Source organism: Oncorhynchus mykiss, chromosome 3 (assembly GCF_013265735.2).
Source record: "Oncorhynchus mykiss isolate Arlee chromosome 3, USDA_OmykA_1.1, whole genome shotgun sequence".
In the NCBI taxonomy this organism is placed as follows: Eukaryota; Metazoa; Chordata; class Actinopteri; order Salmoniformes; family Salmonidae; genus Oncorhynchus; species Oncorhynchus mykiss.
The window spans coordinates 58,433,127-58,449,624 of record NC_048567.1 but is presented as its reverse complement, the minus strand read 5'-3'; the positions used below and the strand labels follow the sequence as shown (position 1 = coordinate 58,449,624).

Here is a 16,498-nt window from a genome sequence, read left to right as displayed (position 1 = left end):
GAGAGACATGTCCTGCAATGTGATTATGAATCAGGCCTATTTAATAAAAGTGAAATAAAAATATATTAGACAACATGCTCTTATGCAATCTCCTTACCAATTGCAAATGCATCTGTTTAATCATTAGGCCTATATTTTTTTATTATAATTCCTGTGCATCAAACACCTCCCATTTCCCCTACCGAACAATAAGCATATTTGCTTGCAATACAGTTGATCAACCTTCTAGAAGTTGTGCGTACGCATGGTCAGTGTTGGGGAAGCTACTCTGAAAATATAATCAAGCTACCAATTACTTCACACTTGAAGCTACCCTTAGAAAAACATAGTTTACTTAACTAAAGTTACTTTTAAAAAGCATCTCACTACATCCAAACTACTATGTGAAAAATTGCAAGAACAGATCACTCTGGAGTCAGATGTTAACAGAATGTGCAATTTAGCCTATTAAAAACAACTATTTTTCAAGTGAAAATTTGGTGGGTCTGCTGCTGGAAAAGAAAGAAAATTCTTGCCAACTTTTGCAGGATAAAAAGCACCTTTGATAATGAGGCCCCTGGTCTTCTTGAATAACGGGATTAAACACATCCCTGTCCATACTTAAAGAATCCCTGGAATCCTTGTCTATACTTAAAGCTTTAAAAAAATCAGTAAGAAAACAAATCTTGGATACAATCTTGGATGAATCTGTAAAAATTGCACTGCTGTCTTCCTTCGGCAGAGTACCAAAATAATGACAAAGCAAAAAAGTATAAAGTGAAAACATGATGATGAAATTTGACATGGTCTGAAAAGAATGCCCTTACCCTCGGGCTGGGTTGACAGCAATGGCGTACGGCTCTCCTGCAATGTCAGTTATCAGACGGGTGCAATTTGGCCCTCTGAGCTGGCCCACATTTATTGAGTATCTGAGCTTAGTCCAGTGGGCTGTGTAATAGCTGAACCAGTGCATCCGAGAGTGGTCTGTCCAATAGATATTTCCTGTAATCCAGTCAGCAGACACATCCCTTGGTCTACGGAAGTCTGAACACTGCAAGGAAAATGAGAGCTTGTATACATGAAATCGTGAAAATGACGAAGACTTCCAAGGTATTTGTATTGCATATGAACTTGAAACTTCTAACATTCAGATGTGAAGAATTTTCTTAAAACTGTTGGTTTATTTAGATGCACTCACTATTCTGACCACTATCAAACGTGATATAGGTATGTTTAATGCAATACTTGATTCTAGTAAAGGTTTAGTAGTCTATGCTAAATGTGTAAGAAGTCTTACGTGTGATCCCATAATACTTTATGCCATGTTCCCAATGTGACAACAATGACTCAAACTTTAGAACAATGTACATCATGGTCTTAGAATAAGAGTATCTTCCAATGACATTGAAAGATGTGTGTAATTTATTTAAAAACATTGTGCTAGCTTTCTCCGACTTTGTCAGCAGGCATATCTACATCCGAGACATTCATTACATCCGAGACATTCCTTACTTTAGGTCAAACAATAACTGGAAAAAGCGTGGCACCTTGCTAATGTTCTGTTCTCTTGCTCACACACATTAATAAGATATGTGACTGTATGAGTTATACATTTAATCTTCAAGCGCTCACTGCTGTGTTCAAGCTCTCATTGCTATAATCATTCTATAATTCATTGTCCTCAAATGCAATAACCAAGACATAATGTAGCTTCAATGGCTTTAGAAAAGAAAGAAACATGCATATCTTGTAATGGGCTACTTAATACTGTAGATACCCTGTCAATATCAGCATATGGATATTTAATGTACAAATCGTACATTCAATAACACATTAAAATAGTAAAGTAGACATTCCAACCACACCTTTGGAGATACTTACTATGTTTCCGACATTAGTTTTACTTTGACTCTTGTCTAGGATTTCTTTGTAAAAAAGTCCACCAGGGTTAAACTGTGTAGCCCAGATAAACTTTTGTTGGTGTAACAGAGCATCCATCCCAATAATGCGGGCATTGTCCTCGATGCGAGTGAGGAATTTGTGTCCATGGCTCTGGTTAAATGGATACACAAAACTTCGGATTTCAGTGTCATTAGCTATGTAGAGCACTCGATCTTCTGGTCCTGCCCGTTGTTGAGTTATTAATATGCAAAGAAAATGAAAAGTGGCTCAATTCCATTTGGGGTTTTAAACAACAATTTTACAGCATAATTCCAGTTACAGAAACAAAGTATCCTCTGATATATGTAATCAAGTCATCATTCATATATAAACATTATGGGGTAGTTTCCTGGACACAGATTAAGCCTAGTCCTGGACTAAAAGGCAAGTCCAATAGAGAATCTCCATTGAAAGTGCTTTTTATTCCAGAACTAGGCTTAATCTGTGTCCAGGAAACCGACATGTTCCTTTATTATCAGGATAATAATACATAATCACATAGCAACAAGACCAGTCATTTATTATTACTACTACCCATGGTGCCAATCAGTAGGAATAGTGGGATAGATGAATATGTATCACAACGCAGTGTATCACAGTGGGGTATACACCCGTAACATTAACACTTTAGTAGAAAGTTGTGGAATAGCTTTTAGTGAATATTGGCAATCATTATTAATCCATTATTAATATAATCCTTATTTTTCACATCAGAAACAGATGCAGACTCAGTTATTATACTCCTTAAATGTTTAAATGGCTGGTTTTGTATACATACTTATACAATCCTGCCATCTTAATGTAAAGTTCATCCTAATAAAATACCAAAAATACAAAATCTGAATACTATGACAGTATATTTACAAGAGTGCTAAGGGTACAGTACTGTGTGGGAGTACAGTGTTACCTTAATAGCTACTGAATAAAACTATTCAATTCAAATAAAGGGTATACAATATTCAATAAAATGTTGCATTTTATAGAAATACATACTATACTTAGTTTATACTAAAGTTTTAATTAACTTAGCAACAAATAACATCTCTATTGAAACAATCATAGTATAAGATACACATCAAGGTCTTTGATAGTTCAATTGTCTTCAGTTAGCACATACAGTACAGTAATAAAATGGTCCATACCTTTTACTATACAGTTTCCATTGATTTCCTTAAAATTCCTGTCACAAGTACACTTGTAGGATCCTTTAGTGTTTGTACAATAGTGAGCACACATGTCAAACCCAAGACACTCATTGATTTCTGAGGAGAAAAAAGAAAAGTCAGTCAGTTACCAAGCTGCCATACCTTTCAAATAAGAAATGGTTGATATAGTCCCAACCTATCGATGTGAGGATATCTATTGTATATTCTAGTTGGGTAAAAACAATATATGCATTTCAAGATTGGTGGCTTATGGTAGAGAAATTAACATTCAATTATCTGGCAACAGCACAGGTGGACATTCCTGCTGTCAGCTACTATAAACACTATAAACACCTACTTGGAAAGCCATGTTATGTATATTGTTCATCATCCACAGCTACATTATGTACATGATATCTAACCACATTAATTACATTTTATAATTCCATTATTACAGTAAACATTCTGTCCAATTGAACAGTGAGGAGAAAGAGGTCATACGGTACCTTCACACTGGCCAGTCTTTAGATTTCTCCGAAAGCCAGATTTACAATGACATATTGAACTTGTGTTTGTCTGATTGCAAATTGCATCCTCCCCACATGGGTTCGACTTCTTTCCACATACGTCTCCATGGGAAACTACAATTGAAAACAACACTTTGATTGCACATGAAAACACATTCCTAAACATTGTACATGCTTGCAAAAAGTTGCTTCATTGATGTGTGGAAGCCAAGAGAACAACTTTCACCGGACAGAAACACACACAGCAAATATGTTACTACCATAAATATTCTGACATCATTTAACCCTTGGATCTAGCAGAAGAGCCCTAGATTATCTCACACATTCAGTTACTTCCTAGTGACATTTATTACTTCCATCTAAACAGCAGGATATGGATCTGTGTGACACACACGCACAGGCCTTGCAGTCCTGCTCGTCCGAGCCCCCGTCCCCACAGTCATTGAAGAGGTCACACTGCAGCTGGGCTGGGATGCAGCGCTGGGTACTGCAGGTGAACTCTGCCTTCCCACACGGCCTGGGTCGGCCAGACACCACCTCTGTTTTGGGACACACACAGGACCCAAACACACATCGGATAGAAAGACCGCATCGGCAACAGAGAATAAATTAATTTGCATGATTGGTGTTTTGAGATAGCTTTATAAAAATGCTGATAGTAGCCAAGATTCGAAGAATGATGTGGCTTTGAGTTTCTAGGGATATTAAAGGAACTTGACTAATACACAGTTTTTGATGCAATTAGGAATAAAGTTAGATTGGAAAATCAACCTCATTAGTTCAACATTCTTGATGAAGAAAAATGTAATGTTTGAACTGGTATAAACGCACCACATTCCTTCTCGTCCGAGGTATCCCCACAGTCATCCACCTTGTTACACACTTGGTCAGGGCGCAGACACACACGGTCATTTCTACATCGGTGTGGCCGTGTAGGAGGACAAGGAAGTTTGGCTGGAGGGGAGAAGAAACACACAAGTATTCCAGACAGTCAAATACACTTTAGTTAATTCAACACAGTCCACTCTACTCCATTCAACAAATTCCATTCTAGTCCATTCATCAGAGTTTAATCAACTCCTTCATAAAAAAGACATTAATTTTCTTTAAGAAATTCACCATTTCAACCATGAATATTACCTTACATGAAATATGTAAGTAATAGCTAATAAAATATCCATCAAACACCTTTGAGAAAACATCTAAGTGAGAGACGTTATTTCAACCCACCACACATCTCTGTGTCCTCGTCTGAGTTGTCTCCACAGTCGTCCTTGCCATCACACACCCATGCGTGGAGCTTGCACAAGGTGTTGTTGCAAATGAACTCATCGGGACGGCAGAAGAAGATGCCTGCAATTACAGACTGAAGGTGAGCAGCACTGCCCATGGGCTTTCTTTCTTTCACAAGGTCGTCTTTTCCATTTCCTTCAAAACTTCATATTCAACAGCATTGTGCTAGCAGTATAGTGTCTGAATGAAAGAATGTTCTTGTTAGAGAAATGACCTTTGCTTGGCCAGAATAGGACTATTGTGTTGTACACCTTTCACAACAAACACATGGCTAGAGCGGTGGTTGCTACGCTACTAGCCATGTGTGAGTCCGAACCCCCCACTGATCGTGACATTCATTGCACTGTGAAAACTAGGCGGGCTGCAATTGATTCTACCTAAGCTAAGAAGGAAGAACATATAATGTGTGTACCATATTGACAGGCATGTCTTCTGTGTTAGTGTGTTCCAGTGAACATGCTCAACTCTGTCCCCATTTGCAATTTAATATTTGTTACATTTCTTATACAGGTAACATGTCCTGCTAGAACATTCAGTGGCTGCATATGTTTGAAATGCATGTCTCTACTGTAGTAGGACATGTTGCCTGTGTATTAAGAAAATTAAGATGGACCTGTATAGAAAACCAATAGTTTTCTAGCACACTGGCATGTTTAGTGAGTATGTCCAGCCCTGTTGTACCTTGACTGCAGTTCTCCTCGTCGCTATGGTCCACACAGTCAAAAATGTCGTCACAGCGCCATCTCCGTGGGATACAGTGGGCATGGTTCAGACACAGGAACTCGTCTTCCTTGCACTCCTTCACGCAGCCCGCCTGGCAACACATAACAGCATTGTTAGATTATTGACATTAGATGTCAAACACAGACGAGACCTTACACTGGACACCAAAATATGTAGGGACCATCCTTACAAATAGGTATATATAATCTTTGCCGTATTAAAGGTCCAATGCAGTAATTTTTATCTCAATATCAACTAATTTGTGGTTAACAGTTAAGTACCTTACTGTGATTGTTTTTAATTAAAATAGTTCAAAAGAAACAAAAATGTATTCTTAGCAAAGAGCAATTTCTCAAGCAAGAATTTTGCTAGGACTGTTAATTTTGCTAGGAGTTGAGTGGGGAGTTGAAATTTGAAACTAGCTCTTATTGGCAGATAGAGAGTTCTAAACCTTTCTTGTTGGTCTATTAACTAATGTACTGCCTGCTGATGTCACCAGTCAGGCCAAAACTCTATCACACTAAAACAGGCTGAAGTTTCAGGTGGCCTTTTCATAATGGTCTTACACTAAAGAAAAAAAATCACTTTTTTTTACTGCACTGGGCATTACTTACTTTAACTTTTTTGTAAATAAACAAAAAATGTGCAGTAAGTAAGTACAGATGGATTGATATAGATGAGTACCAAGCAGAGCCACACCCACCTCATCTGACCCATCCAGACAGTTGTCCTGTCCATCACATCTCAGACTGGCCGACACACACCCTCCACTGGCACACACATACTCATTTAAGGAGCAGGAGGGGAGCACTGGAAATACAAAGATCAGAGACGTAGAGCTTTATGAGTGTACACACTCTACCAAATAATAATACAACAGCCATCATTCACAGCATAAGTGGGGCTGGTTTGTACCTGCTCTGTACACTCATAAAGAAGGTTGCATGCTCCATGTTAGCCTAGTGTAAGTGCTAAAAAAAAACAGCTACAAGCCTTTCTTTCCAAACCAGCAGTGCTGGACATTGGACAGATACTAGGTCTAAATATGATGTCTTCCCTCAGGCAGGGCATGCTGTGTGCTGCCTGCTGCTGAATTAAGTGGTCTGAAACACACCCACACAATCATCACCACTGGGGCTCCGGATGAGGTTACACTGGCTAGCTACTGTACTGTAGTGGCTGCACTTCAGTAGAATACAAGGCATTTTCTGTTAGAATGGGAATGAGCCAATATCAATCCACTTACTGTCGGTAAAACACATGGCGTACTGATGCAGTAGCTACCTGGGGTGGCAGGTAGCCTAGTGTTTAGAGTGTTGGGCCAGTAACCGAAAGATTGCTGGATCGAATCCCTGCGCTGACAAGGTAAAAATCAGTCGTTCTGCCCCTGAACAAGGCAGTTAACCCACTGTTCCTAGGCCATCATTGTAAATAAGAATTTGCTCTTAACTGACTTGCCTAGTTACAGAAAGGTCAAATAAAAATAAATAAATACAAAATGTATTAATTGGTTACAGAATTGGAACAGTATTTCATTACATGTAGAAAGTAGCCTTGGCATTTCTCCTGCTAGTACCTTGTAGCTATCGTAAAGGGTCAAGCAACCCCCTCCACACCAACATGTCCTCATCTTAAAAAGTCCAGAAAAACTATCTTTGTTCTGTTTTTTAACCAAATAATATCAACTACAACACTCCATGTTACCACAGGAGCTCTGCAGTGATTCTCAGCTTTTAAACAACTACTTCAATTTCACATTAAGAAAGTTTTGGGGACACGTTCCCTTCCGACCTTGTCTAGACTTTCTCGTATACTGTACCTGTTCCCTGGCAGTTTCTCTCGTCCTCTCCTGTCTTGCAGTCCTCCTGGCCATCACAGAGCCACTTGAGGGAGATGCAGAGGTTATTGAGACACTGAAACTGGTCCTCAGCACACCGAGCCTCACAGCCCTTCTATAGAGATATACAGAACAAGAAGCTGAAATTTACATAAGGCTCATAAGAACACCACAGATGTTCTTATTCTTATACAGTAGGAACATCAGGTAATACTTTATTTGAAGGGTACCTACAGTACATAAGGACTTCATAGCACATTCATTACCCATACAAAACACATTCATAGACTATGTTAACTCTTAACAGTGAGTGTTCATTGCCAGTTTATTAGGTTTTTGGTAAGAAATGTGGGGGGAGGCAAGAAAAGTAGTTGTTTACAAGAGAAACCATGCATCGCTGACAAATGTTTACTTACTCTGTGAACTAAATATACAGTTTGACCCAGAAAGACATCATTGGGACCACACACACAATAATGGATTAACAGAGGTTGCACATAGAGGGGATTATTCATACTATATACTGTAATTGCTGTGGAGGTATTTAACAGAGCAATAAATTACAAGGCATAATAAAATGGGTAATTCCGTGCCTTTCACCTTGAATTAGCCATTCTACAATGGAGATATGAATATTTTCTAAGGATCGTCTCATTTTTCATGAATAGCTCACGCGTTAAAAAAATTAACATTCTGCAAAACAGGTCCACAACTCCTATGCAAGGCTAGTTAAAGCAGTATTTTGAGTTAGTGAACCAGTTTGCATAATTATTTATACATTTACATAAGAGCAGAAACATAAAATGTCTCTCTATTAGGACATTGTCAGCCTTAGTAGGCTATTCTCTCATGCGTTCCAATAAATTGAATATTTAACGATTTGGATTTCATAATGCTATTAAATCATCAAGCCCGTTGTTGCATTTTCAATTCAATAATCATGCCTTTCAGAAAAAACTAAAACATACATTGATGTTTAGCCCTCAAAAATAAAGACATAAACATGGGGGTAGGGTCAATTCACTCAAATCAGATTATTCAAGAATGGACAGACACGAGGTTGTGATTCACACAGTTTACAGGCTATAACATGCTATTTAAAGGCTGCTGTTAAATGACAACAGGGATCACTGACCTCGTCTGAATTATCATGGCAATCATAGTCTCCATCGCAGCGGAATCGAGCCGAGATGCAGTCCCCGTTAGCACAGGCAAAGTCCTTGTGGTTACAGGTCAATGGCTCTGAGTCAAGGGGAGAACAAGGACATTACCACACTTGAAATAGAAATGAAGTAGGAGCCGCAATAGAAATGAAGTAGGAGCTGGCCCCAAAAAACGATACGCTCTACCACCTACCGATAATTATAATTGTTAAATGTGACCTGGATCTCTATCATTTTTTACAAGGCTCTAGCACTCCCTAGCAAGTGGTGTCTGTTATAGACTATTTATAGTTATAGACTAGGTTATATACACTTTTAAACATATACAATAGTCTTGGAAAAGCAACCAACCTCTAAGAAAATACACACATGGGTCTTTATAAGAGGTGTCATAAGAGAAGAGAATCCCCTAGACCCCTTTTACAGGAGATATCTATTTAGCATTGCATGCTAATCATCTGGCAGTAGGCCTACTGTATAAACCATCTGGTGGCTTGTCAGACGTTTGTTGGACTTGATAGTTGGCATGCCAGTGGCTTTCAAGATGTTAATACATTCATAGCTATAGTGACAGCTTAGGGAGACAGTATACTCCTGAGACCTACTATCTGGCAACCTCCACTCTGCACATTAAGGTACACTGTATGTCTAGGTCTCTGAGGACAACATTATGCCATATTTAAGCAGCATCAAATTCCAGTGCTGGGGTTTTTCCCCTTATCCCCTTGTTATCGCGGACTGTTAACTGACTGTAGGGAGTGAAGGTAGTTGTGTTTATGAGCTGATCTGTTATCATGGACTGTTAACAGACTATAGGGAGTGTTATGAGCTGCAGTTAGAGGAAAGGTCCCAGCAGAGTCTGCAGTCTGCAGCAGATTGTGATTTGCAGCCTCTCTCTCTCTGCTGTCTGCTAGCCTAGCTGGCACACCTGCTTAATTCTTTACCATCCAACACTCGACTGGACTTTATTTGCATTTTAAGTGACATCAATAGGTAAGGGGAATAAGCATATAATAAATCAAATGAACGATGCATACTCAGCATAAAATGCAAATACACACATGGATGCTTCTGTGCACGCACACGTACATAGTGCAGAGATGAGATATGGACTAACTGGGTTAACAAAGACCTTTCATAAGTAAACATAAACTTTATTCCAGCAGTTGGTGATGAATATGTAAACAAAAAAAAGTGAGCTTGGGAAAATTACAGAGGAGAGACGGTATCAAAGCGGAGGATTCTCTGGAGCTCTGACTTTCTTTCAGATCCAAAGAGGTTGGAGCGGGAACATGCTCAGAGGGCATAGCCAAGTTATAAACAGCTAGGTACAGCGCTCCACTGAGCTGCCAGCTGCTTAACTTTGATTGTGGGAACACTTTACAAAGTTTAGCAGAGGAATGGTACAGTATACAAAGACACAAAGCAAGAGGGAAAAACAGAGTAACACAGTTCATCCTTAAACAGTCCCAAAATACCAATGGAGCTGCGCAGGTGCATACGCAGAGTAAATACACATGACTTCTCCATGACTTTTAACCATATTTCCATGACCAACAATTGGTGGCGTCTCTATGTACGTATACAAAAATAAGCGTAATGTGGTATCGACACTGGTAGGCTGCTCTCTGATCCCATGTACCACCTCCTGTTATTGTGCAAGGCACTTAACCCCCACAAAGTAAAACACCTGTACAAAACACATGTGGTCAACTCTCAGTCTGGAGAGCTACTGGGTGTGCAGGCTTTTGATCAAGCCCAGCTCAAACACAGCCAGTTAATCATGGTCCGGTTGAGCAGCTCATTTCTAAAATGTGGTTTGTTACATGACGAATGGAATAAAGGCCTGCACACCCATTAGCTCTCCTGGATGATGGTTGACCACCCTTGATGTACTGTATAACATTGTAACCAAATACGTGTTATGCCTTTTGAAATAATTAGCTCATTTTTTAACTTGAATATCCGAAACATACAATATACTTGCAGTGAAGCCGCTCAACAACTACACAAATAATTAGCTCACTATCAAAGATCAAATGGCTTTGATAGACTACAAATCTCTTCATTCAGCTAAAGCGAGCCCACAAATCATCTTCAGGAAATGTACCTTTTCTAGTTTAGCCATATTTATCTTAGCTAGCTACCTTAGAAGAGTTTACTTTTCAGGCTGACTAGAATCTATTGAGTTGCAATGTCCCAAACATTGGATGCCTAAATCAATTGGAAGTATCTACAAAACAAGTGTTGAAGACACATAATCCAAAAGAAAGGCTGCATCAAAAAAAATTATCCTAAAATTACTGTTTGCGATTCACAAATTGATTCACCACGTTTGAACTGATTCCCAACTAATACAATGACAAAGTGAATCGTTTGTTTCGTCCAAAATATTTGTTTAAATTAATCATATGAAAAATTTAAAAAAGGCATATACAGTTGAAGTCAGAAGTTTACATCCACTTAGGTTGGAGTCATTAAAACTTGTTTTTCAAACACTCCACAAATTTCTTGTTAACAAACTATAGTTTTGGCAAGTCGGTTAGGACATCTACTTTGTGCATGACACAAGTCATTTTTCCAACAATTGTTTACAGACAGATTATTTAACTTATAATTCACTGTATCACAGTTCCAGTGGGTCAGAAGTTTACATACACTAATTTGACTGTGCCTTTAAACAGCTTGGAAAATTCCGGAAAATTATGTCATGGCTTTAGAAGCTTCTGATAGGCTAATTGACATAATTTGAGTCAATTGGAGGTGTACCTGTGGATGCATTTCAAGGCCTACCTTCAAACTCGGTGCCTCTTTGCTTGACATCATGAGAAAATTTAAAGAAATCAGCCAAGACCTGAGAAAAATACTTGTAGACCTCCACAAGTCTGGTTCATCCTTGGGAGCAATTTCCAAACACCTGAAGGTACCACGTTCATCGGTACAAACAATGGTACGCAATAGTAACTGACCTAAGACAGGGCATTTTACTAGGATTAAATGTCAGGAATTGTGAAAATCTGAGTTTAAATGTATTTGGCTAAGGTGTATGTAAACTTCCGACTTCAACTGTATATAATGGCCTTATTCGCGAGTGTCGATGGAAAGTTTTTTGGGACATAACAAAAACATGAATACATGTTAACAATAGCTAGTTAACTAGAGGGTACAATATATGTTTTGAATTGGCTACCTAGTTATTAGTCTGTTCTCTATCATATTTAATAGGCTAAGCCTACTTGCTGCTGCAATGTCCAACTGTCTCTCTGTCCTTTAGCAATGGCCCACTTGTCTTGCACACATGCAGGTGACGCACGCAAATAGAGCCGCGCAAGAGTGTCATTCAGATCCTGGCTGATTGATAAAACTTTTTTATTTATAACTGTGGCTAAATAAATTACATTAACAGAAATTATAAAAGGAATTTTCATAAAATCGCTCAAATTTGGTCAAATTGATCATTTTCCAAAACTTTTCCAGGCCTGGAAAATACTATTTGAAAATACTATACTACTTTTCCATGATTTTCATGACCGTACAAAACCCAGTTGGCCTGTACGACGTCAAGAGCATATATAAGTTGCTAAAAGCTAGGAGGGAGATAAGAAAGTAGAGCAGCAGACATAGGTGTACTCACTGCAGTTCTGCTCATCTGAGTTGTCTCCACAGTCGTTCTGGCTGTCACACCTCCAGTGGTCCGGGATGCAGTTGTTATTCTCACAGCGAAATTCATGAGGTCCGCAGGTCTTTTCATCTTTTTTACATCAGGAAACAAACAAACAGACAGATGCAAATGTCTTCAAAGAGCATGAATATTAATGGTGGAGCTATCATATTTCTATGTGTAATCATCATTTCCTCAGGGTTTCCTCGTAGTGCAAGGCTGACACCAAGTTCAAAACATCCCTCGTACTCGAGAGACACTAACACAGTGTAAGATGAAATACCTGACTGTGCTGCCAATGGCTTAGATCTCCTAACAGAATCTATGACAACTTTGCAATATTAAACACCTTTTCTTAAGACTCCACAAAATATTTGCAATTTTTTTTGTTGATAAAATGATGTCTTCCTAAGATTGGTGATAGAGATAGTGTTACCTCCCCTCCCTGTGAGACTAAGGCATAAACTAAAATAAGTGTCACGTCCTGACCTTAGTTATCTTTGTTTTCTGTATTGTTTTGGTTTGGTCAGGGTGTGACGAGGGTGGAATGTGTGTTTCTGTCTTGTCTACGGTTTTTGTACATCTATGGGGTTTTGGTATGTCTAGGTAAATGTAGGTCTATGGTGGCCTGAATTGGTTCCCAATCAGAGGCAGCTGTTTATCGTTGTCTCTGATTGGGGATGCTATTCAGGTTGCCATTTTCCAGTTTGGTTTTGTGGGTTATTGTCTATGTGTAGTTGTATGTCAGCACTCTTGTGTTATATAGCTTCACGTTCGTTTTGTTATTTTGTTTAGTGTTCTTAGTTTAATAAAGAAGAATGTATTCATATCACGCTGCGCCTTGGTCTCCTCGTTATGACGAACGTGACAATAAGAGTGAGGTAATTTTTGATTATGTCATCCAATAGCTCACTGACCTGATCATGAAAATAATCATGGCCTCTAATCATTCAAGCTGCATACCCTATTCCAACTAAACTACTGAAAGAGCTGCTTCCTGTGCTTGGCCCTCCTAAGTTGAACATAATAAACGGCTCTCTATCTACCGGATGTGTACCAAACTCACTCAAAGTGGCAGTAATAAAGCCTCTCTTGAAAAAGCCAAACCTTGACCCAGAAAATATTAAACTATCGGCCTATATCGAATCCTCCATTCCTCTCAAAAAATTTAGAAAAAGCTGTTGCGCAGCAACTCACTGCCTTCCTGAAGACAAACAATGTATACAAAATGCTTCAGTCTGGTTTTAGACCCCATCATAGCACTGAGACTGCACTTGTGAAGGTGGTAAATTACCTTTTAATGGCGTCAGACCGAGGCTCTGCATCTGTCCTCGTGCTCTTAGACCTTAGTGCTGCTTTTGATACCATTGATCACCACATTCTTTTGGAGAGATTGGAAACCCAAATTGGTCTACACGGAAGAGTTCTGGCCTGGTTTAGATCTTATCTGTCGGAAAGATATCAGTTTGTCTCTGAATGGTTTGTCCTCTGACAAATGGTTTGTCCTCTCTCAATGTCGGTGTTCCTCAAGGTTCCGTTTTAGGACCACTATTGTTTTCACTATATATTTCACCTCTTGGGGATGTCATTCGAAAACATAATGTTAACTTTCACTGCTATGCGGATGACACATATCTGTACATTTCAATGAAACATGGTGAAGCCCCAAAATTGCCCTCGCTAGAAGCCTGTGTTTCAGACATAAAGAAGTGGATGGCTGCAAACTTTCTACTTTTAAACTCGGACAAAACAGAGATGCTTGTTCTAGGTCCCAAGAAACAAAGAGATCTTCTGTTGAATCTGACAATTAATCTTAATGGTTGTACAGTCGTCTCAAATAAAACTGTGAAGGACTTTGGCGTTACTCTGGAACCTGATCTCTCTTTTGACAAACATATCCACACTGTTTCAAGGACAGCTTTTTTTTTTCCATCTACGTAACATTGCAAACACCAGAAACTTTCTGTCCAAGAATGATGCAGAAAAATGTATTTGTTACTTCTAGGTTAGACTACTGCAATGCTCTACTTTCCGGCTACCCGGATAGAGCACTAAATAAACTTCAGTTAGTGCTAAATACGGCTGCTAGAATCTTGACTAGAACCAAATAATTTGACCATATTACTCCAGTGCTAGCCTCCCTACACTGGCATCCTGTTAAGGCAAGGGCTGATTTCAAGGTTTTACTGCTAACTTACAAAGCATTACATGGGCTTGCTCCTACCTATCTTTCTGATTTGGTCCTTCCGTACATACCTACACGTACGCTACGGTCACAAGATGCAGGCCTCCTAATTGTCCCTAGAATTTCTAAGCAATCAGCTGGAGGCAGGGCCTTCTCCTATAGAGCTCCATTTTTATGGAATGGTCTGCCTACCCATGTGAGATACGCAGACTCGGTCTCAACCTTTAAGTCTTTACTGAAGACTCATCTCTTCAGTGGATCATATGATTTGAGTGTAGTCTGGCCCAGGAGTGTGAAGGTGAACGAAAAGGCTCTGGAGCAACGAACCGCCCTTGCTGTCTCTGCCTGGCCGGTTCCCCTCTCTCCACTGGGATTCTCTGCCTCTAACCCTATTACAGGGGCTGAGTCACTAGCTTACTGGTGCTATTTCATGCCGTCCCTAGGAGGGGTGCGTCACTTGAGTGGGATGAGTCACTGACGTGATCTTCCTGTCTGGGATGGCGCCCCCCCTTGGGTTGTGCCATGGCAGAGATCTTTGTGGGCTATACTCGGCCTTGTTTCAGGATGGTAAGTTGGTGGTTGAAGATATCCCTCTAGTGGTGTGGGGGCTGTGCTTTGGCAAAGTGGGTGGGGTTATATCCTTCCTGTTTGGCCCTGTCCGGGGGTATCATCAGATGGGGCCACAGTGTCTCCTGACCCCTCCTGTCTCAGCCTCCAGTATTTATGCTGCAGTAGTTTGTGTCGGGGGCTAGGGTCAGTTTGTTATCTGAGTAACTTCTCCTGTCTTATCCGGTGTCCTGTGTGAATTTAAGTATGCTCGCTCTAATTCTCTCTTTCTTTCTCTCTCTCGGAGGACCTGAGCCCTAGGAACATGCCTCAGGACTACCTAGGAACGCGAAGCGAGGCGAAGTGGCCATCTCTGTCGGTGCCGGAAGGGTATAATACATGGCATGATGACTCCTTGCTGTCCCCAGTACACCTGGCCGTGCTGCTGCTCCAGTGTCAACTGTTCTGCCTGCGGCTATGGAACCCTGACCTGTTCACCGGCCGTGCTACCTGTCCCAGACCTGCTGTTTTCAACTCTCTAGGGACAGCAGGAGCGGTAGAGATACTCTGAATGATCGGCTATGAAAAGCCAACTGACATTTACTCCTGAGCTGCTGACTTGCTGCACCCTCGACAACTACTGTGATTATTATTTGACCATGCTGGTCATTTATGAACATTTGAACATCTTGGCCATGTTCTGTTAAAATCTCCACCTGGCACAGCCAGAAGAGGACTGACCACCCCACATAGCCTGGTTCCTCTCTAGGTTTGTTCCTAGGTTTTGGCCTTTCTAGGGAGTTTTTCCTAGCCACCGTGCTTCTACACCTGCATTGCTTGCTGTTTGGGGTTTTAGGCTGTGTTTCTGTACAGCACTTTGAGATATCAGCTGATGTAAGAAGGGCTATATAAATGCATTTGATTTGATCTTAATTGCCTACATTTTTTGCTATGTTATAAATATACATTTAATGTATTAATCTCAAAAGTTTGATACAGAGGGTTCTGTTTCCTAAAACCAGGAGACAAAAAACACCTTTCAAACGTATATGTATATAAAAAAATCTAAATCTAAATTCCACGTAATGGCTTTCAAAGTCACAGCCAAGTCTCTTTTTTAACTACATTTATACACAAGTAGTTAGGGAAAATGACCAGAATATAACAGTACTCACGTAGAGGGTTAGGTATCATAAGGAGATGGTGACAGGTGTGGCAGGATGCTGTCAGTCTTTATATGATATACAGCACGAGTCAGAAGTTTGGACACACCTACTCATTCAGGGGTTTTTCTTTATTTTATTTTTTTTACTATTTTCCACATTGTAGAACAATAGTGAAGACATCAAAAGTCTGAAATAACACATATGGAATCATGCAGCAACCAAAAAAGTGTTAACCAAATCAAAATGTATTTTGTATTTGAGATTCTTCTAAGTAGCTACCCTTTGCCTTGATCACAGTTTTGCACACTCTTGCCACTCTCAACCAGCTTTAT

The 16,498-nt window shown here is 39.8% G+C and overlaps 1 protein-coding gene across 1 annotated transcript in view; it reads right to left on the bottom strand.

Annotated features, from left to right (window-relative positions):
- The window catches only part of LOC110504354 (low-density lipoprotein receptor-related protein 1B), a 430,734-nt gene that overhangs the window by 20,966 nt on the left and 393,270 nt on the right, over positions 1-16,498 (bottom strand). The window contains exons 68-79 of the mRNA XM_036965026.1: positions 12,243-12,359; positions 8,581-8,687; positions 7,428-7,560; positions 6,312-6,418; positions 5,567-5,699; positions 4,823-4,945; positions 4,424-4,546; positions 3,991-4,131; positions 3,572-3,706; positions 3,063-3,182; positions 1,861-2,102; positions 807-1,030 (exon numbers count right to left, since the gene is read on the bottom strand). Of these exons, the coding sequence (XP_036820921.1) occupies positions 807-1,030; positions 1,861-2,102; positions 3,063-3,182; positions 3,572-3,706; positions 3,991-4,131; positions 4,424-4,546; positions 4,823-4,945; positions 5,567-5,699; positions 6,312-6,418; positions 7,428-7,560; positions 8,581-8,687; positions 12,243-12,359 (1,705 nt within the window). The remainder of the gene's footprint in view (positions 1-806; positions 1,031-1,860; positions 2,103-3,062; positions 3,183-3,571; positions 3,707-3,990; positions 4,132-4,423; positions 4,547-4,822; positions 4,946-5,566; positions 5,700-6,311; positions 6,419-7,427; positions 7,561-8,580; positions 8,688-12,242; positions 12,360-16,498) is intronic.